Below are 20,672 nucleotides of genomic sequence, written 5' to 3' on the forward strand. Positions count from 1 at the left end.
CGGCAGAGCGTGACGCGCGCTGTGTTTCAATTCTGCAGCAGGAAAGCTGTGATGTGCTGTTTGGCTTCTACTCGTCCCACTGCGCGTCGCGATGAGCACAGCACAGCGTTTTCAGAGATCTGTGGAGATGAATGGACAGTAAGCGAGGAGTTTATGACCAAAACGAATATTCCTCTGTTGCAGCAACTTGGCAGAATTTGAATTTGTCGCTGGCAGGAATTACGCTAATAAAAGCTGCTTTCACCAACTGGCAAAACAGGACGAAGAATTCATAAAAAGCCAAAAAAAAAACAAAATCCACCTCGTCAAGGTGAACGGAGAACATATATCAAGGAATAAATCAACAAACACAGAATGAGATGATGAAACATAGCAGCATGAAAGTCTGAGTTACGATGGAAAAGGACTCCGTGACCCGAGGGAGGCTTTATCCAAATCTCACCTCTCAGTCTGCGGCTGATGGACTCTAAGTGTCTGTCACGCTGAGCAGCCGAGCCCTGAAGCCTGCGAGCGGCTGAGCGTCTTAGTGGATGTACATGGTGACAGCGAAGTAGACGGACCAGGGCAGCAGAGAGCCTGCAGGTCACAGCGACAGCAGCACGGTCACCTCTCGTCTGTCTAGACTCTAGACAGAGGACGGGAGGAACGGCCGAGGAGCGAGGCTTCACCCGCAGCCACTAAAAACGCTAATAATGGGAAAACTCCAGACTTGGATGCATTTTTAATTACTTACAGTGGATGCTGGAAGCAAAAGCCCAGTAAGTGGGAGGTTCTATAAATATGTTCTGCTCCCAGAACGCTCTGTGGTTCGGTGCTGGAACAGCTGTCAGTCCACGCTGGGCATCAGGTCCATGAGCTGCTGATGCGGCGACAGAATCCAGCAGGTGAAGGAACCGACAGTGAATTAGTGTCGCTGATCTCCATCACCTCCAGCTGTGATTCAAGTTTAATCCCGACCGTGAATTGCTGGTTTACTGTTATTGAACCTATTTCGCCCTATTAACGAGTCCATTGCTGCTTTTAGAAGAACCTTCCTAAAATGAAATAGCGGTTTTACAATTCAACATTAAAATAGCGGACACAGTTTACTGCAGGTCCTTGCACTGAACAATTTTATATATATGGAGGAAAAGGCTTTTGTTTGGGGAGTGTAATCCATCTTAGTGAAGCCAGGCTGCACAAGGTCACATTATCGTTATGTTATGTACGAGTGGAACAAAACTCTGCTGCAGTGAAAGTTTAACACTGGTTTATAAAAAAGCGACTATGCTCTCTATCGTCGACAAGTGAAGTAGAGCCTACAGTCACTGGACTCCTGAGCAGTGAGCTGCAGAGCAAAGGAGCTGAAAGCCCCACAACCTGCAGCTCATTACAGGCTCTGCGTGTCTGCTGTCCTGCCTCCTGCAGCTCAGCGTGATGAGAAAGGTCCCGTGTTCAGCCGTGACCTGGACATGGGCGGGATCCGGCCCGCGCCGCTGCCGGAGCATCGCTGAGGTCATCGCTGTGGGCGTCGCTGAGGGCATCGATGAGGTCATCGCTGAGGGCATCGCTGAGGGCGTCGCTGTGGGCGTCGCTGATGGCATCGCTGAGGGCATCGATGAGGTCATCGCTGTGGGCGTCGCTGAGGGCGTCGCTGAGGTCATCGATGAGGTCATCGATGAGGTCATTGATGAGGTCATCGCTGAGGGCGTCGCTGAGGGCGTCGCTGAGGGCGACCACTCAGCCCCAGCCGTTGGCATCACACCGGCTCCACCATGCAGCCACAACAATGGACCCTTGTTGTTATTGTGCGTGAAAGCTGCCAACTGCTTTGACTCAGGTGGAGATTGTTGTGTGTGAGCGCATTCATCATGATTCATCGGCGCGAGTGTCCATGCACCAAGAAGATGTAAATGGATGGAATATATGGATATTTATATGAGCTTTTGGATTTAACTTCCACTCAATGAGACAAAGTGGCAAAATGCTGCACGGCGATACGTGCGTGACTCGGGTCTGATCAGACGAGTTACGCGAGCGGCTCAGTGGAATGTGATGGAACTGTCACTCGCTGCTAAAAGGTTATCTTTATCTTCTTCAAGAGCACTTAAAGGCGCCGTTGTAAAGACAGCTCATCAGAGTCACAGCTCAGCTGACGCCCGTCAAGTGAGCCGGAATAATACAAACATCTTAAATACACTTCAGTGATATGAAATGAAAAAGTCTATGAAATATGACATCATTTACAGTTTTTTCGTAAAAATGGTTCATTTTTTCATTTTTGGCTCAATTCAATTGAGTTCATTTATTTATAAACAGCCAATTCACAGAAACCTTTCTCATCTCAACACAATTTACATGTGAGGTATAAACTTTACTTTAGTTTTATCTCTCTAATTAGAATCTGTACACAAACTGTGTCACATGCTGCAGGTCGCTCGTGGTACGTGCCCCTCGCTTTATTTGTTTTCCTCATATTTAATAAAGCTAATTCAAATTCATAACCTCTGTGGATGGTGTTTCCAGAAAAAATATGTGATGTGATTCCAACCAAGCACACAAACAGAAAAATCCATATATTGACGTTGGTGTACATTCGCACCTCGGGGCCAATCCTTGTCTGTGCTTGTGATGCACAAACACCCACATTAATTATTCAACAGGTCCTCTGAATTAATTGACAAAATAAATTGTTTGTCGAACGACACGCACACTGTGATTGTGGAGAAACAGCTGGATTTGACTTGTTAGGGCAACAGCAATAAAAGAGGCTGTGGCGGTGGAAAACAGGAAGTGAATCACAGTCGGCACAGTTAAAGCGTCATCGCCCCACACACACAGGAGTCAGAGCTACAGCAGCAGCTTCTGCCACGGTGACATAAATATCTGAACATAACCTTAAGCCACAAAGCGTAAAAACACGTTATATACGTTTTAGCAGCTGGTTGATTTCAAGGAAAGGAGAAAATGGCTCATTTGACTGGTTGCTGCAACAAACAGACCGCAGGAATCTAGTTTTTTTTAAAGATTCTGCTTGACCTTTGACCTCCAGAGAGCAGCGGTTTACCAAACGTGCCATTGATTCCTCCGGCCTAATTGAGCACAACATGAGAGCGCTTCAACGCTGATAAAAGTGTTAAAACACCACCGGACTCTGCCGTCAATAGCTCCTGTTCAGCAGTCAATGCAGCCGCCCTGTTTGAAAGCCAGAGCTTCCCTAATTTGCAGAAGCGTCAGCGGTGATTGAAGTCTTCCCCCAAATCAATGTTACTGTCGCATGCAGGCGTTTCAGAGAGCACTCCAAATCCCAGAGGATTTGCATCTGAAAACAGTAATCCGGCCAACTGATTTTTTTATGTATGCTCTGGCTGCGCGGCACAGAATACTTTTCAAGCTCAAAAGAACAGACACACAAATGCGTTCAAACAGCTCTCGCACACCACTGCACAGCCAGGCGGGAAATAAATAATGAAGCACTCACCAAACATCATCTCGGGGGAAATACAGATGAAATGAAATTGAAACTAATGAAAACCCAAAGTTCCACTCTTTCATTTCCACATGTAAAATCAACAGGTATTTTGGTTCACTCTGTCCTCTAATAATTTAGTGGGTCCACTGTGACCTGGCTGATAACGCGGCTCATTACTATGTGCTGTTCCTAAGCGGTGTGATGCCCAGCGGGGCCTGCAGTAATAACCCCACTGAAGGACAGGGAATGAATCCTGATCGCAGTTTATTATGTACAGTGGAGGCGTTCACTGACATACCAGCAGCCACGCGAGTGCAGAAACACATACTGTACGTCACACATCCACCATTTGGTTCAGTTTGTCTGCTGTTGTTATGTGTCGACGCACGTTATGTCATCATGGCTGATAATTACTACAGATTTAGATGCTGGGGCCGTATTTAAGGTTTGCTCCGACTATTCACACCAGACCTTGAGCTTTTACTCGCAGCATCACTCCACGCTCAGAGAACAGACAAAGCACCGCGTCCTTGCCGCTCCGACGTTGGGTTCAGGCTCTCAGTAAAAAGAGTAACTTTCAGCTCCGCGCACATTTGTGTGGATGGATGGTTGGACGTGAACCGCTAACCGCTCCTTGTTTTTGTGTGAGTCGGGCTGGAAGCAGATGCGAGCTGTGCAGGTTTTGATGGATGGAACCAGCTGACGTCCTGTGTTGGGATCACGGTTCCGTCTGTAGGACGTCTCCGCATCCTGCTGGATTCCGGACCCCCTTTGATCGCTCCCTGTTTCATGCCCCCTCTCACACAACGCAGCTCATGGTCTGCATCTGCATTTGCCCAGGATGCTGTTTTTGATTCCTGCTCCTCCCTCGAGACCTCCTTGAAGGACAAAGATGAAGATACCTGTGGCTGGAACAGACAGCGCTGCAGAAGGCAACGCATGCAAAGATATCTGAGATAAGAGGAAATTAACAAAACCCCCTCTGCTCGTCAGCTGATCCCAAAACTTAGACATATTTCATTCTGAAGTGTGTCTGAATCCAAAGTGAACAGCTTGACGCCGCCAGAAGAAAGTGAGCAAACGTTGTTGGGTTTTCTCCTCGCTGCTCGCGGTTCGCTGGCGTGCAGCGACTCTCTTCAGCGACACGTCTTTCTACTCCGGAGCCTCGTGTCACCAGCCTCCAGGGACAGACGGCCATGAGAGCAGCGCACCTCCTGTCCCTGTGTTTGGAGCTGCAGGAGTGGGACCCACAGGCCTGTGCACATACAGTCCCTCCCATCACAGCATCAGCCTCACCCGTTCACTGTATCTGCCTTTAATGAAGGGACGACTTACGCTGCGGAGTCCACTTACTATAATTCATTGATTTTACTGGTGAATTCCTAATTGAAGTGACGTTCGAGTGTTGACCTCGTTTGCTCCTTCCTTCCTTAAAAGGCAACTTTCTTATGTGTGGAGAGGGAATTCTCCCTGACAAGCTGAGCCTCAGGATTAGTCGTAAGTGCAATGTAATTTCTGAGGTGCCGTGTGATTTCAGGGTTGGACGCAGAAAGTGGTGAGAGAGCGATAAAACCGAGAACAAAGCAGGAAGCGGCTCCAGCAGTAACCACAGCACACGCCGCCATTAAACAGGCTTGTCAACAAATTCACTTAACTCATTTAGCAGGATTTCAGGAACTGTCAGACCAAAGGAATTGGCCTGAACACATCACATTTAAACATCTCATTTCTTATGTGTCTTGGGCATAAACACACTCCTTATTTAGTTGCACGGCGCAGAAGTCTGCTGTGGATGACTGACTTCGTAATTAGGCCTCTGTCCATAATGCATGCATTGGAACCAGCCACAATGAGCTCTGTGATAATGCCTTTCAGGGCCGTCACAGGATCGTGTGTGCCGCAGCTACAGGCACGCGTTTCCTTTTTGGAGCGATGAGTGAGAGGCCGGGCAGCAGCCAGCAGAGGCCTCCTCCTGCTTCTCCACTCATCCCCGTAAGAGGATCGGACGTAATGGGGTTTCCTCTTCTCCGGCTACTCCTGCTTGCCACATAAAATGCATAAAAGTTCTACGTCTAAGCGTGCTATTCTTGTCACATTTCACAGTCATGCCGACAATAAGTTTGGAGAAAACACCGGCGTGACCTCGGTGCGAAGCTTTTAAGAACGCGGCCTCTTGTTCCTCCAGAGAAAATGAGGGTAGAAACCGTGTGAGAGTCAAGACCCCAAAATGAGAGACGGCTCCTCGTTAGCTCCGTTTAACCATCTGCATGCAGAATTGAAGCTTATACATGAACTACAGTATGTCTGAATATTAATACATGGTGACATCCTTAATCCCATCGGGTCCGAGGGAACCTTCATACCTCCACATCCTGAACTAATGGCTTCACCTCAGCAGTGACAGGCGGTCTGACACAAGAGCTTTTACTCACTTTATTAATTTAGCATCAGGTGCTCATGCTGCGTTTGTTTGTGTGTGTGTGTGTGTGTGTGTGTGTGTGTGTGTGTGTGTGTGTGTGTGTGTGTGTGTGTGTGTGCGCGCGTGTGTGTGTGTGTGTGTGTGTGTGTTTATTCCTGGGCCAACATCACTCCTTGACAGCACAATTTCTCTCAATAATTGAAATTCAAAATTGAGAATCAGACTGTCAGGCGACATTTCTCCGTGTTATCAGTTCAATTACTGCCATTGCCAACCTGAATCCACATTTTCTCCAGCTTTTCTGACGTGTTATTCTGAAGTGGACGCTGTCGCCATCAATACGTTCCCAAATCCAAAGCAAAGCCTGATTAGAACAAAGTCTAATTTCAGGTCTGTGCAGAAGGAGCTGAGGTCCAGCGCGCGTGTTCCTCCTCTTCCCACTTCTAGGACCACGTTCTGCCCGTCGGTTCACAGCAGCTGCGACGCCGCGTTGCTGGTAACACAGTTGCATCTAATTGAACTCTGACCTGTGAAATGGCTCGGCCGGTACCTCTGATGTCCTGCCAGCTTCACGGAGCGGCTGCGCTCGACCTCTGCTGAAGCATCGATCGTTCTCTTCCTTGTATAGATGCGCGCTGGCCCGTGGTGCAGGAGCTACCGCGGCTACGCTAACGCCCACGCCTGCCTCTGGAACCTCCCACATCGGCTCCCGTCCCCATGTTACCACCTGCTACCACCACATGTGCCTTAATGTCTCTTTGCAAACTCAGGTCAGAGCGTCTGATTGAATGACTGGAATAAAAGCCAGCAGGACTCGCTGCTAATCACTGGATTATATAACACATTCAATAGCATTAATAATAGAGCCGCATGAATGTTAAATCATTTCTTCTCATGTTTTAGTACTTCTTCCTATAAATCTCATTCCATACATTATGGGACCCGACACGTGTTTTGATTTGATTTCCAGTCCAGTACCTGCTGTTCCGCGTTTTGCTGGTTATTACTAACGTTTTCACGGCTTGATGCCGAGGACACATTTCGATGAACATGATAACTTGCACTCTGCTGCATCATTTGCATAAATGTTTTAGTATAAGCGAGGTGCCAACAACCCTTTAAAGTCTGCTGGGCAATTTAGCTGTTTGTGAAAAGGCTGTTGTTAAGTACTTCAGCTCGGAGAGTCAACCATCCAGGCTGCGGCGCATCCAGCTCCGCTCTTGTGTTACACAGACATGGCAGCGTTTTGAAGTTGTCTGCGAGGAATCGTCACGGTAACGATGACTGTGTGATCACTGCATGTACTGTGTGTTACCAGTGACCGAACTCACAGCTACACCTCATCTAGAAATATAAATACATGTCAAATCCAAAGCAACAAGCATGCGCTTGACTTCTATTCTATTCTATTCTATTCTATTCTATTCTATTCTATAACAAATGACTCCCAATAGAGGAAATAAGGTCATCTGCTGTAGTTTGACACACATTCTCTGTATTTAATATTCAGGCTTCTCTGTTGTTGCCTGCTACAGGCTAAATCACTGCTTTGGTCCAATGTGGATGACTCTTATTAACTATACTAGCGGCCCATCATCAGTAATGATGTTCTTAGTGAGTATTATACAAACAGAACATGTCTAGCGGCAAACAGAATTATTAAAATATTTCGGTCATTTCATACTAAAATCTTTTCAGGTGGTCGGTTGGTTTGTAAATTAAAGGGTGCGAACCTGGAGCAGGTTGACTTCCTTTGTTTCCCACGACTCACAGTCTTTCTCATATTTAGAAAGTTTCATTGAAGAGAACCAGGCCTCTGTGTCACACTGGGAATAAAAGCCAATTAGCAAGTGATAGAGAGAAAACAGAGCCAACCAGTCTGGGCCATGAAACATTCATGAGTCTGTTGCATTCTCATTCCTTGGGTTCCTGCTGTACATACTGTACATATATCTGTGTGTGTGTGTGTGCGTGTGTGTGTGTGTGTGCGTGTGTGTGTGTGTGTGCGTGCGTGCGTGCGTGCGTGCGTGCGTGCATGCGTGTGTGTGTGTGTGTGTGTGTGTGTGTGTGTGTGTGTGTGTGCTGCATTCCTGACATGACAGCGCTGCACATGTCACTAAACGCGCTGCTGCATGCATCAACGCACAAATGGCACCCGTGTTTATAAAAGGAGACGTATTTAACCTCTGACATTTTGTGTCGCTCCTCGCAGCTTGTTATGTAAAGCACAGGCACACGCGGCCTTCGTGTTCCTTTGGTGTCCGTCTTTACCACTGTCAGCCCAATGGATCACACTGCAAGGCTTCAATCTCCCTCAAATCAATCACAGAGATGATTCTGTGAAGAAAGGGCCGAGATAAAACGCCGAGCGGAGCCTGTCAGAGCTATGAGAGCAGACGTCAATGCCTCATTTAGACAGGCAGTCTGAAGGGGCTGCTTCCTCAGACAGGAGGACAAGACGGAGTTTGCTTGCATTCAATACAAAGTTGGGCCTCGGTCTCTGGGAGAAAGGATGCGACAGAAAATAGCGAGCTGCACTCCCCTGATGTAAATGTCATCTGGATAAAAATCAATTTCATGATTCATTCAAGAGGCCGGGCCTCACAAATGGACAGAGTTGCCTGGTCCTTTTTAAGTGCAGCGCCATCCTCCCAGAGAGCGGCCGCGTGCTCTTGAGCAGAGGGTTGGGACTGGGGCAAAGCCGCACAACTCCACAGCCCGTGGTAACAACGCAAAACTTTGACTGATTGATTTTCTTTCCTCCTGTGGCATTGTTGCTTCTCATTTCCAACACAGCATGAAAGGCAGTGAAATAAAAACATCTTAGCAGCAAATCGGCCTCACCATGGCAACAGTATCGATCAACCCTCTTGGGTCCTCAGAAAAATCCATGGCTCATGTCAATTTCCCAGCATTAACAGTTCAGCTGCTACTGGTGTCATGAATAGACAGGCATGATATTTAGCATCTGGCAATAAAACCTCCAATCACTATTTAGCTTCCCTGATGATTCATTTATCACAGGGGTGAGACGCCAATGATCTGATGCTATTCAGTGGAAACAAAGCGGCAGGAGGGCGGCGGCAGGAGGGCGACTGAGGGACAGGTCGCCGTCCACCGGCTTTAAGCGCATCGATTTCAAATCCATTAGATTGCTTAGTTACGGAGCATATCCGATAATTAAATATGATTTAAACTGAGGCCAGAAATTAAGACTTTGAGCGCAGCCCGCGATGCCGCTCGCTTTGAATTAAACGCAGACCAGATTGGCATCTTTAATCATATCTGAGCAGGTGGTCTGTCGAGCTATTGATGTTTTTCACCGGAATCATCAGATAATTGACGGATTGGAGTTGAAAACAACTGCCGGAACTTGAAATTGCTACCGCACATTCATCAAACCCCTTAAGACTAATGAGGTTAAATGGGCGATAGCTACTGGCGAGCAGTGATTGGACGGTATCACATATCCAGCGTGACTACATGTAAAGGATCAGATGCAAAGACGGTTTAAATCCACCTTTTCCAGCATCGCTTAGGGAACAGCATGACAACTGCTGTCAATCCACAGATTCCTCCAGTTTGATTAAAATGCCTGAGCTCCGGCGCAGCAGCACAAGGACGAGACCTGCACATCCACAGCTTGACACTTTACTGAGAATGCTTGTACATGTTGTGTGACCAGGAAACAGCAGAGGGAATTACAGACGCGCCGTCTTCGCTCTAAACAACACAAATGTATGCACAGTAATGTTGGGAGCGCAGAGGATCCTTCAGAACAGAACTGGAGGGTTTTTACCAGCCTGGAATAATAAAACATGTATTTTTTAACAGAGCAATAATAATAAAGCAAAGCCAGGTTGGATATTGTGGTGAGGCCGTCGGTCTAATTGTCTCACCAGTGGAACCACAAACGCACAGAAGATGGCTGCTGGGAAGGAAACCTCACATGCTGCTAGTGTGTGAGAACTAACTACAAGGGCTTAAAAAAGCTACTTAAAGCAGATCCTCAGTTTCTCCTACAAAACAGCAGCACAACGCGAAACGCAAGCGGGTTCCAGGGAACAGAACCCCGCGCGATGCCCTCACGCCACAAGAACTGCAAATGTCGGCACATTCGCAGAAAAAGGAGAAAACATCACACAGTAGTTGAAGTAATTAGATCATTTTCTATAGCTATGTGTTTTAAATAATTAATCCGGTGTATTGGTGCCGTGCTGCGTTTCCCGTTCCACTGCAGCAGCAGCAACAGGCCGCTGCATCCGTCCACTCTCAGCCAATAGGAGCACACGTGTGTCCTCATCAACCTGAGCCCAGTCCTGCTGAAATTAGCGGTGAACATTCATTTCATTTACGCGCAGCCATCAGCGCAATCTGGAATGGAGCTCATTTCACAGAGGGAACCCCTGTAGATAAAGGAACCGCCAGCTCAGCCATGAATCAGGGCTCCGAGGTTCATAACAATTCATAAAAAAACGCCGCAGCCTTTCAAAAGAAGAGGCTGATATAATCATGTGCAATCACATGAAGCGGCCTTTTATTCTCAGGAGGGGGCCGTGCAGTTTGGGTGTGATTGTGTCGGGCTGTCAGTGCCCACTCATCCAGACTCCGGAGTGAGACTGGAACAGACGGGAGCAGTTCTCTCAACACCATCGGGGACAAGCAGCAGCACACTCAGCTGTCTGCTCCACGGCGCGGTGAGGGCAGCAGCACCCACACTCACTCCACCGCCTCCCATTCCCACGTCTTAAGATGTGAGACAAAAATACTGAAAGGTATAAAAGGCGCATTGGGTTAAATGAGCTGATTCCATCCATATCACAGCTTCTGCTCCCTGTGGGCAGCTGCAGGAGGACGCATCACTTTCAACTTCTCCATAAGGAGCCGATAATTAAAACAGCTTGTACATGCTCCACTCAATTACTGGTGACAACAGGCTTTTCTATGTTGCGTTGCTTTTTAAACTATCGCACGCGCTCAGACTTGCCTGAAAGAGGCGTAGGATGTTGGCGACCATAATCGATACTGAACTCGCGGACGCTCCGACGACTCCCACCACTTTTTCAGGCTTGACAAACACCGGCGGCTCCCCGTTGGTGCACCTCACGTCCGACGTGTCCTTCGTGATCAGGGCCTGGACGAAAGTTAAGGACTGCTCCAGCGCGTACGTGTCCCTCGAACAAGTGTCCAGCACGCGCGCGCCCAGCGTGATGTTGGGAAGGAGCTGCTCGTCCTGGTTGATCTGGTCCAGCGCGTACATCATGGCCTCGAGCCGCTGGATGCCGTTCTCCCGTTTGAGGTCGCCGCACGGCGCGCCGTCCGCTCCTCGGGCGTGCACCGGGAAGAGTCCGCCGAGAGTCAGGTGCCCCTCGGTCCGTATCGAATGCGGCGCGTACGTCTCCTGAGGCGCCGCGAAATCCACCACCGTCCTCATGAGCCACAGCGCGCTCCAGACGGAGCCCAGCTTTACGCGCCGCTCGGGACGAGCCATGGTCAAGTTGTGGAGGGATGGAGACTGCGATCCGCCGGACGATAGAGCCAGAGAAGCGAGGAAGTTTGCTAAAACGAACCCATTCTTGTCACCAGGGAGGAGACTCAACAAGCTGCAGGGACGAGCCAAGACGCGGCAGAGAGCTCAGGCGAACTGCGCCCATCGCGGCGCTGTCAGGAGTGCGCGCTGCAGCTTGTTGAATGGCGAAGACTCTGACGCTGATTCAGTTCCCATTCAAACGGGCGACGTCCAGGATAGTCGGGAAAAACCAGCCACAGATAACCTGGCCTGATTTGGGCAATTTCTTCTCGATCCAAACGCGTTAATGTAAAGACGCGAAGTCGCCAATAAGACGGATGTAGAACGAAAACGCATTAATACTCGTTAGGACCAGCAGAAGTGGGGGACATTCTTCCTGCTCACACCAACTCCACGCGAGCGCAGGGGAGGCTCGGCCGCCGGTGCCGTCGGTTTCCCCGGGCTGAACAGCGCATCTTCCCCGCACACTCCAAAATACAAGAAGGGGGAAACGACGACGAGAGCCCAAATGCGCGTGCACGAACGAGAAACTTCCGCCAATTAACGCCTCGGATCTGCCCGGGTCTCCGCAACCGGTCGCATTTATACAAAATGAATGAGTCACAGAGAGGGATTCACTGTGCGCCGAGTTTTCATCCCCTCTCCTTGTGAGACGTCATTCAGCGGTTGAAAAAAAGCAGTGGCATCACATCGTGGCAGGGTTTTCAGGAAGTTGGCGCTGCGTGTCTTCAGACATCACTTTAGGCAGAAGGTAAACAAGGCGAAACACCGCGCGCATAGACTTTAATAGGACGACAATTGGTCCTCGGAGTGCGTGTCGGTGCGTCGCATCTCAGCATTCATAAGCACTCGCCTGTGTTTCCCCTCCCTCTTTTACACCCCCACCTCCAAACGCACGCAAAGGCTACACACCAAAGTCTCGGAGCGTTTTGATGTCGACGGTGCCGAGCACAAAGCGGAGATGTGAGGCATTACGACAACGGAGCAGCGCTGCCGCAGACTAAAAACTGCCTTTTCCTGAAATAGTTTTGGATTCATTACTGATGCACCTTTAAAAAAGAGGGAGAGCGAGAGCGAGAGCGAGGGAGAGAGAGAGAGAGAACAGACACGTTTTGGAGGGGTCCAGGCTGGTCTCCCAGGCAACCCTGCTTCAGAAGACACACTGATTCATCCTGCGAAGCCCGCGCGCGCGCACGCACGCACCCGCTTGCTCGCCGTGATGGGAATTAACCACACACACACACACACACACACACACACACACACACACACACACACACACACACACGCATGCACACGCACACACACACGATGGTGGGAATTAACCACACCTTTAGGGGCAAGAAGCCTACACATCTTTCTAACAAAGCACCATCACCACCAAACTATTTAATTGCACAGATGGTGCTTTTACAAACAGACAGATTATGATAATTTGCTTTCGTGGCCATGCATTAGCCAGGGACTCGCTTGGCAATTTGTGGCATTAATTAAAGGACGGGGTTCCTGTGTGCAACTCAAAGTAAATCTAAAAAAAAAAAAGAAAACAAGATTCTAATGACTGATGTAATATTAATTTGGTGGGCTGCACTGTGTGAAAAGGTGGAACACTGAGCACTCTGGAGATGAATTATTCATTTATGAGCTTTCATTTTCAAGTATGACCTCAGAAACTGACCACAGCGCTCGCCACATGTTCAGCAACAATGCTGCTGCTGTTACACAACGACACAACACAGCGAGAGCCGCGGGACACGCTTAATCAAGGAACACTGACCGGATTAAAGGATGAGACGGTGAAGTTGCTCGATTGTTGAATAACAAACAGCCTGAGAGTTGCTTTATTGAGAAAACCATTATGAGGCATCGAGTTCCATTTTATGAACATGTTGGTTCCATTTGTGTCTCCTCAATTAAAAGATTAGAAAAGGCGATGCGGCTCTAATTGAAACGTGTCCTATTGACATCACAAGCTTGGATGGACACGTTTCTAATTAATTAAGTTGAATAGAGATTAATTTAAGCCTAATCCTGTCATGTAGTGTATTTATCCCCATTAGCCTCGTGCTAACGCGCATATATTTCAGCAGGTAAATCGTGTACATCCAGCTCTGAGCGTGATAATGATGCATAACGGCCGAAATTCATGAGCTGCACCAAAAATACATTTGAGGCTCCTGTGTGGGAACTGGAGAGAGAGAGAGAGAGAGAGGACCTCCTCCGCTGCTCGCTCGCCCAGACAGGTAGGCAGGCCGGGGATGCAGCAGCAGTCCCTCCAAGTGACACTCGGAGAGACTGGTGTCACGATGCGCGACACTAATTCCACTGCTCGGACTCTGCGCTGAGAGGCTCACTCCCACTTACACTGTCAACGGAAAGGTTACTTTTGAAGAATGGGGCCCTCACTGTGATTTAATTCACTGACTAACCCCAGGAAGGAGGGCCTCTCCCCTGGGGAGCCTGTGTGATTTAGACTGAGATTACACTTCGCTTTGGATCTTCTCTCCTGCTCCTTCGCCACTTTCCGCGCACACACACACACACACACACACACACACACACACACACACACACACACACACACACACACACACACACGCGCACACACACACACACACACACGTGGACAAATTCCATTTCAATTTGGCCGTGGGATGAGGTGGGAAGCAACAAGCAGGGTAGCGCGGCAGCGTATCCTGGAGGAGGTTTATGGCCAGACAAACAGACACAGTGAGGCTTTACATATGCCGGGGGTGCGCTGCATTTCAACGGACCTCACCAGATAAATTACAGGAACCTCTGAGAGACCGCGGCTTCTCGCTCAGACGCTCAATAGAACGTCTGCTTGATGCAGTCTTCTTCAAGTCAATTACAGGCTTGGCACTGAGTGCTTCTTTAAAGAATGACAAATCAAGGAACAATAAAAAAGTCAACCTTCAGGACACGAGGCAATAAGGTTTCCTCTCAGGCCGACGCTGGGCACAATGGGGTCTGTCCGTCAAAGTAATTAACCTGGACGCTGTTTAATTCCCAGACTCAAATGAAAGTGCCGTCGTATCCACAGGAAAGAATTAAGCGGGGAGCGGGCGGTAATGGCGTGTCCAGGTGATTTGCTGGATGTTTGGAGTCATGCATATTCTGTAGGGGTGAGATGTTAATGTTGGATCAATGTAGGAGCAATGTTAAATTAGCAACATGAAGGTCACTGAGCTGCTGGCGTGCATGTTTGCTCGGGACCATCTGCTTTGGAATAATAAATATCAGCCTATCTTTGATTATCTCCGTCACTGCCAGCGAGTCAGTTCCTGTGAGGAGGGGAAAAAAACATTATAATTCTACTGACACACTGTGAGGAGACAAATTCTCACCCGTTCTGCTGTTTATGCCCAAGACAGAGCAGGTGCAGCGGAGCCTGCACGACGGACTCACCCGCTCCATTATGATTGTAATCCATCTGTCATACCTGCTCCTTTCTAATTATGTCTTTGTGAAGCTGCCGCTGTGAGTCACACGCAGAATTGTGAAAAATAGATAAGGTACGAGTGACCAGTGGAATACAGAGCTGCAGCAGGTCGGTGAGCAACAGGACGGCGTCCTCCGCAGGCGATCTGGGGCTTTTACACAGATGCTGTGTGACACTGTATTCAGCTCATACAACACTGTGACACTATTTAACCTCATTCTCTCCTTGTCCCATCACATACTGTACTGGATGCATCTAGTCAGTGCAGGTTGACTCAATAGACCAGTCATGCCAGTGTTGGTCAAAACCAGTACCTAATGAATCCTGCTTTTGACATGTCCACCGCCTTCTCATCTCCACTTTATCTTAGTCTTCCTTTATTCACTTCTCAGCGCTGAAGTTCATCTATTGGCAACAGACTCAAACTTAAACTACTAAGAAGTAAAGTCGTGAGTTTGAGTCCTTGTCGAACCACTAATCCACAGAAATATTCAGCTATAGGACAGAATGCTGTCAGAAGGGTCAAAGTAAAGTAAGGTAACTTTTTATGACATACAGTACTATACTGAGGCATGTTTTTGACAACATACTATGACATTTTTTCACCACATCCTTTAATGTGACATATATTTCACCACATGGAGAAAGACCTCTGAGACGAGCAAAATTTTGAGAGTGAGCGAGAAAGAGAGAGAGGAAGGTCCCTGACAGCTGCTGTTTGGCTTTCTTACAGATAGGATAAATACCTGGCCCTGAATGGGAGTCTGCTGGTAATAATGATCACAGGTATTATATGTGGCAGCAACAAACCCCGTGGCGCTGACCTCCCTCCCACACAGTCCTGAGCACTTCCAGAGGCCCTGTTAGAGCGTGGCCAGCGCTTTGATGGCTGCGCCTGTGCTCCACTGGACCCGTGATGGGGGCGGAACCGAGCCGGTCCACGAGGCTCAAGAACACAAGAAGTTTATCACTCACCTTGTGCCTGTAATTAGTCAACGTTGTGAGGAACCATGGATCTCATCAAGCACTGTAATAGATAAGAATTGAGGAAAACTCAACAATTCATCTTGTGTGACAATAGTGTTAAATAGTACAATAGTGAAGGCTACTAGTTATTATGAGTCAATATGGAGCCAGTTTGCGAATTATTCAGTCATTTTACATAACAGCTAAGTCTAAACAGCTGCATTTATTCTCTTTGCTCTAGGATTGATTGCACACGTATAAGACACAGACAGGAGCCGGCTGGTTTTACATACAGTGTGGAGACACTGGACAGGTCATCAATCCATCACGAGGCCACACATATAGACAAACAACCACTCACTGTCGCACTCGCACCTACGGGCAATTTAGACTCTCCAATTATCCTGACAGCTTGACTTTGGACTGAGGGAGATGGAGCGTCCACGCAGACGCCTCATAACTGGGTCACGCCATCTAAATGACTACATGTACAGTAAGCGTCACTTCCCCAGCAGAGAGTAAATATACTGTATTCTGTGCTATATTATGAGATTATAAATATTAATCCATCAATTATATTAAGACTCAAAGCCTGCAAATTAGGTAGTAAGTGAAGCCGTCAGTCACGTGGAGAAGGAGTAAAATGAAATTAATGGAATGAACACACTCTAGTGAAGTAACTCGACAGCAGCTGAGTAAACGCTATTCGTTACCTTCCACCAATCATGGTCTTTAATGATCACTTCATTGATATCCTTGGATCAATATATTGACAGCTTTCTAATGAATCGCTCCTGAGTAACTCTGAATCAACTGCTGAGTGACACAAGCTAATAGCTACTCGTTGATTCTAATTAATTACCAGACACGTTATTCATTTTGCGCCCTTTTAAGTACAACGTAATTACGTGTAGCTACATACAGAGCAGCTGCATGTTTATTAATGTCACATTCGCTTAGACGGGACTTTTCTGCCTTTATTTTTTTTAATCACATCAGACTTGCGGGTAAATTCATTTTGAGTATGTGGTGTGTTTCTACGTACGATGGCACAGGTCCAAGCTCAAAAACCTGACTCTCACGACCGAAGGTGGGACTTCCCTGAACTCTAGAGACACGAGATACAAATATCAGCGTGTTCAAACAGACGATTTCATGTTAATGAAATAGCAACACGGGCTGCGCTGCACATGCTGACATGATTACCGCATCCCGTCACTCAGCATCCCTTCACCATCATCCCGGCACCGCAGCAGCCCGGCACCGCAGCCCGGCACCGCAGCAGCGAGGCACCGCAGCCCGGCACCGCAGCAGCGCGGCACCCCAGGCGGCACCCCAGCCCGGCACCGCAGCAGCCCGGCACCGCAGCGCCGGCACGGCAGCCCGGCACCGCAGCAGCCCGGCACCGCAGGCCGGCACCGCAGAGCCCGGCCGCAGCCCGGCACCGCAGCAGCCCGGCACGGCAGCCGGCACCGCAGCAGCCCGGCACGCAGCCCGGCACCGCAGCAGCGCGCACCGCAGCCCGGACCGCAGCAGCCCGGCACCGCAGGCCGGCACCGCAGCAGCCCGGCACCGCAGCAGCGCCGGCACCGCAGCAGCGCGGCCCGCAGACCGGGCCCGAGCAGCCCGGCACCGGAGCAGCGCGGCACCCCAGCCCGGCACGCAGCCCGGCACCGCAGCAGCCCGGCACGCAGCAGCAGGCACCGCATCAGCCCTTCACCTTATCATCTCTTCACCCCATCCCTTCCCCTCATCCCTTCACCCCACCTCTTCACCTCATCATCCCTTCACCTAATCCTTTCACCTCATCATCTCTTCACCCCATCCCTTCACCTCATCATCCCTTCACCTCATCATCCCTTCACCTAATCCTTTCACCTCATCATCTCTTCACCTCATCCCTTCACCTCATCATCCCTTTACCTTATCATCTCTTCACCCCATCCCTTCACCTCATCCCTTTACCTCATCATCCCTTTACCTTATCATCTCTTCACCCCATCCCTTCACCTCATCCCTTCACCTCATTCCTTCACCTCGGCAGGCCGGCACCGTACTTGTTATTCCCTGAGATCCGTGGTTTGGCAGCTGGTCGCACGCTCCCACAGCGACGCGCTGTCTGACGTATTTGCATCGCACACGCTTCCCTTCAAACCGTTTCTCTTTCCCTCTCAGCTGCTCATTATGTGACTGCAACACAAATGAGCTCATTCTTCCCTTTCTCAGCTGAACTTTAAACCCGGAGTGAGTGAATTATGCCTGCGCTGCTTGAATTAAACTGCAGCGCTGCTTGCGCCTCCAACAATGTACTTTGTTCGTCTTCCACAGCTCATCAGCATAAAGAGCTGCAGAGCTACAGAGCTACTGTACAGAGCTACAGAGCTACAGAGCTACAGAGCTACAGAGCTGCAGAGCTACAGAGCTACAGAGCTACTGTACAGAGCTACAGAGCTACAGAGCTACAGAGCTGCAGAGCTACAGAGCTGTTGAGCTGAAGAGCTACAAAGCTACAGAGCTACAGAGCTACTGTACAGAGCTACAGAGCTACTGTACAGAGCTACAGAGCTACAGTGCTACAGAGCTACAGAGCTACAGAGCTACAGAGCTACTTCACAGAGCTACAGAGCTACTGTACAGAGCTACAGTGCTACAGAGCTACAGAGCTGCAGAGCTGCAGAGCTACAGAGCTACTGTACAGAGCTACAGTGCTACAGAGCTACAGAGCTGCAGAGCTGCAGAGCTACAGAGCTACTGTACAGAGCTACAGTGCTACAGAGCTACAGAGCTGCAGAGCTGCAGAGCTACAGAGCTACTTCACAGAGCTACAGAGCTACTTCACAGAGCTACAGAGCTACTATAAAGAGCTACACAGCTGCAGAGCTACAGAGCTACTTCACAGAGCTACAGAGCTACTGTACAGAGCTACAGTGCTACAGAGCTACAGAGCTGCAGAGCTGCAGAGCTACAGAGCTACTTCACAGAGCTACAGAGCTACTTCACAGAGCTACAGAGCTACTATAAAGAGCTACACAGCTGCAGAGCTACAGAGCTACTTCACAGAGCTACAGAGCTACTGTACAGAGCTACAGAGCTACAGAGCTACTTCACAGAGCTACAGAGTTACTGTACAGAGCTACAGAGCTGCAGAGCTAGGACTGTGGCGGCGGCCGGCCCTCCTTATTACACATTAAATGCCCCTGCAGTCTGTAGCAAGTTTAAAAGGCACAGTCACCCACTCATGACGAACAGGCGCTTGTTTACCATGCATGTGAAAACGAGCCACTCATAGCTGTCACGTAAGCAGGAACAACAACTCTGAACCCTCATATGTGGAAGCCCACACTCGAATGAACACATAAGAGTCGCTGCCTCCTATGACGCACGTTGCCTCATTTACCGGGAGCCTGTTCGCCGTTAACGGAGCTAAACTTGGGCCCATTTCGACCATGAGCAAGCCTGTGGAGCGTGTAGCCTGACAGTAATCCCTCGGGTTTACGCGTTCACTGAGCTCAGTCACCCAGGATCCCTCCTGTCTCTTAGCCTCAATTGGCTTCCCTTTGGTCTCCCCATGGTCCACACAGTGCTCCCATATGAGCTGTGGAGCTAGACGGTCCCCAGGGCGCCTGCACCGCTGGCACACGGGCCCCTTTAGGAGCCATCACACCTGATGTCCTGCATACAGATGCAGACACACACACACACATGCACAGGTCAGACACACACATGCACACACACAAACATGCACACACACACATGCACAGGTCAGACACACACACACACACACACACACACACACACACACACACACACACACAAACATGCACACACACAAACATGCACACACACACATGCACAGGTCAGACACACACACACACACACACACACACACACACACACACACACACACACACACACACAAACACACACACACAAACATGCACACACACACACACAGGTCAGACACACACACACACACACACACACAGTTACGTACCGCCTTACAACAGCCGGGGTTTGTTTTATCTGCACCGTAAGAGTGACAGTCAAGTCAGGGTGCCTATCACCACGTAAGGTCTCCCGCTGAGGAATCGCGGCTCAAAGCGAAAGAGAATAACAGGGCACACACTGTGTTTACAGAGTTTGGAGGGAGGAATGAATGTGTATTGTTGCATTTAATGGGTGCCTGACAGTGTGGAGTGAAAATGAGCCCTGTCGACACAGGGCACAGCACAATACAGACAGAGCAGAATGGGGCTTCTTATGGTTGCTCAGGGATTGAATAAAGCCCAGTTCATTTGCTACATATCACGTTTTGTTACATGGTTTCCGACAATTCCTCATATTTCATCCGCGGAGCCGGAATGGGCGTTTTATACCCTTCCTATTTCCTCCACCTTTCAGCTTGCTTTAAGCTCCTCTGTGTCATGATGCTGTTTTTTCCCCTTTTGAAATTTCTCCCCTTTTGCTTTCAAGCTGAAAATCAAATCTATAAATCAAAGGCAATGGGAGAAAGACACAGGGACTGAAGGGCATTTAAATCCTTTCAGAGTTCCCAACGCTTCAGAGAGTGGAATAAACAGGAAATTAAAATGGAGCTGGAAATGGTTGCGATCCCTCTTTTCAGGGATTGAAACCAGGTGCGTGTCTTAACGCTTCCTCCTGCTTTATATTCACTTCTGTTGGGTTCATCCACTCCCTTATTAATGTCTTTGACACAAGAGCAGAATTATACTCTTTGTGCTAAAAATGCCAAAAAATTTAGAAGTGATTCCTCATTTTTTGTGTATCCTGAGTCAGCAGCCTTCTTTATTATGCCCATGGTGCAGAAAAGCTCCGAGCTGCT

At 48.9% G+C, this 20,672-nt stretch overlaps 1 protein-coding gene across 1 annotated transcript in view; it reads right to left on the bottom strand.

Moving 5' to 3' along the window:
• LOC114858455 (metabotropic glutamate receptor 7-like) overlaps positions 1-12,363 on the bottom strand; it is a 46,762-nt gene extending 34,399 nt beyond the window's left edge. Inside the window, exon 1 of the mRNA XM_029155725.3 lies at positions 10,858-12,363. Within this exon, the coding sequence (XP_029011558.2) occupies positions 10,858-11,361 (504 nt within the window). The 5' untranslated portion in view covers positions 11,362-12,363. The remainder of the gene's footprint in view (positions 1-10,857) is intronic.
• Positions 12,364-20,672: the final 8,309 nt, after the last annotated feature.

Source organism: Betta splendens, chromosome 7, assembly GCF_900634795.4.
Source record: "Betta splendens chromosome 7, fBetSpl5.4, whole genome shotgun sequence".
Lineage (NCBI taxonomy): Eukaryota > Metazoa > Chordata > Actinopteri > Anabantiformes > Osphronemidae > Betta > Betta splendens.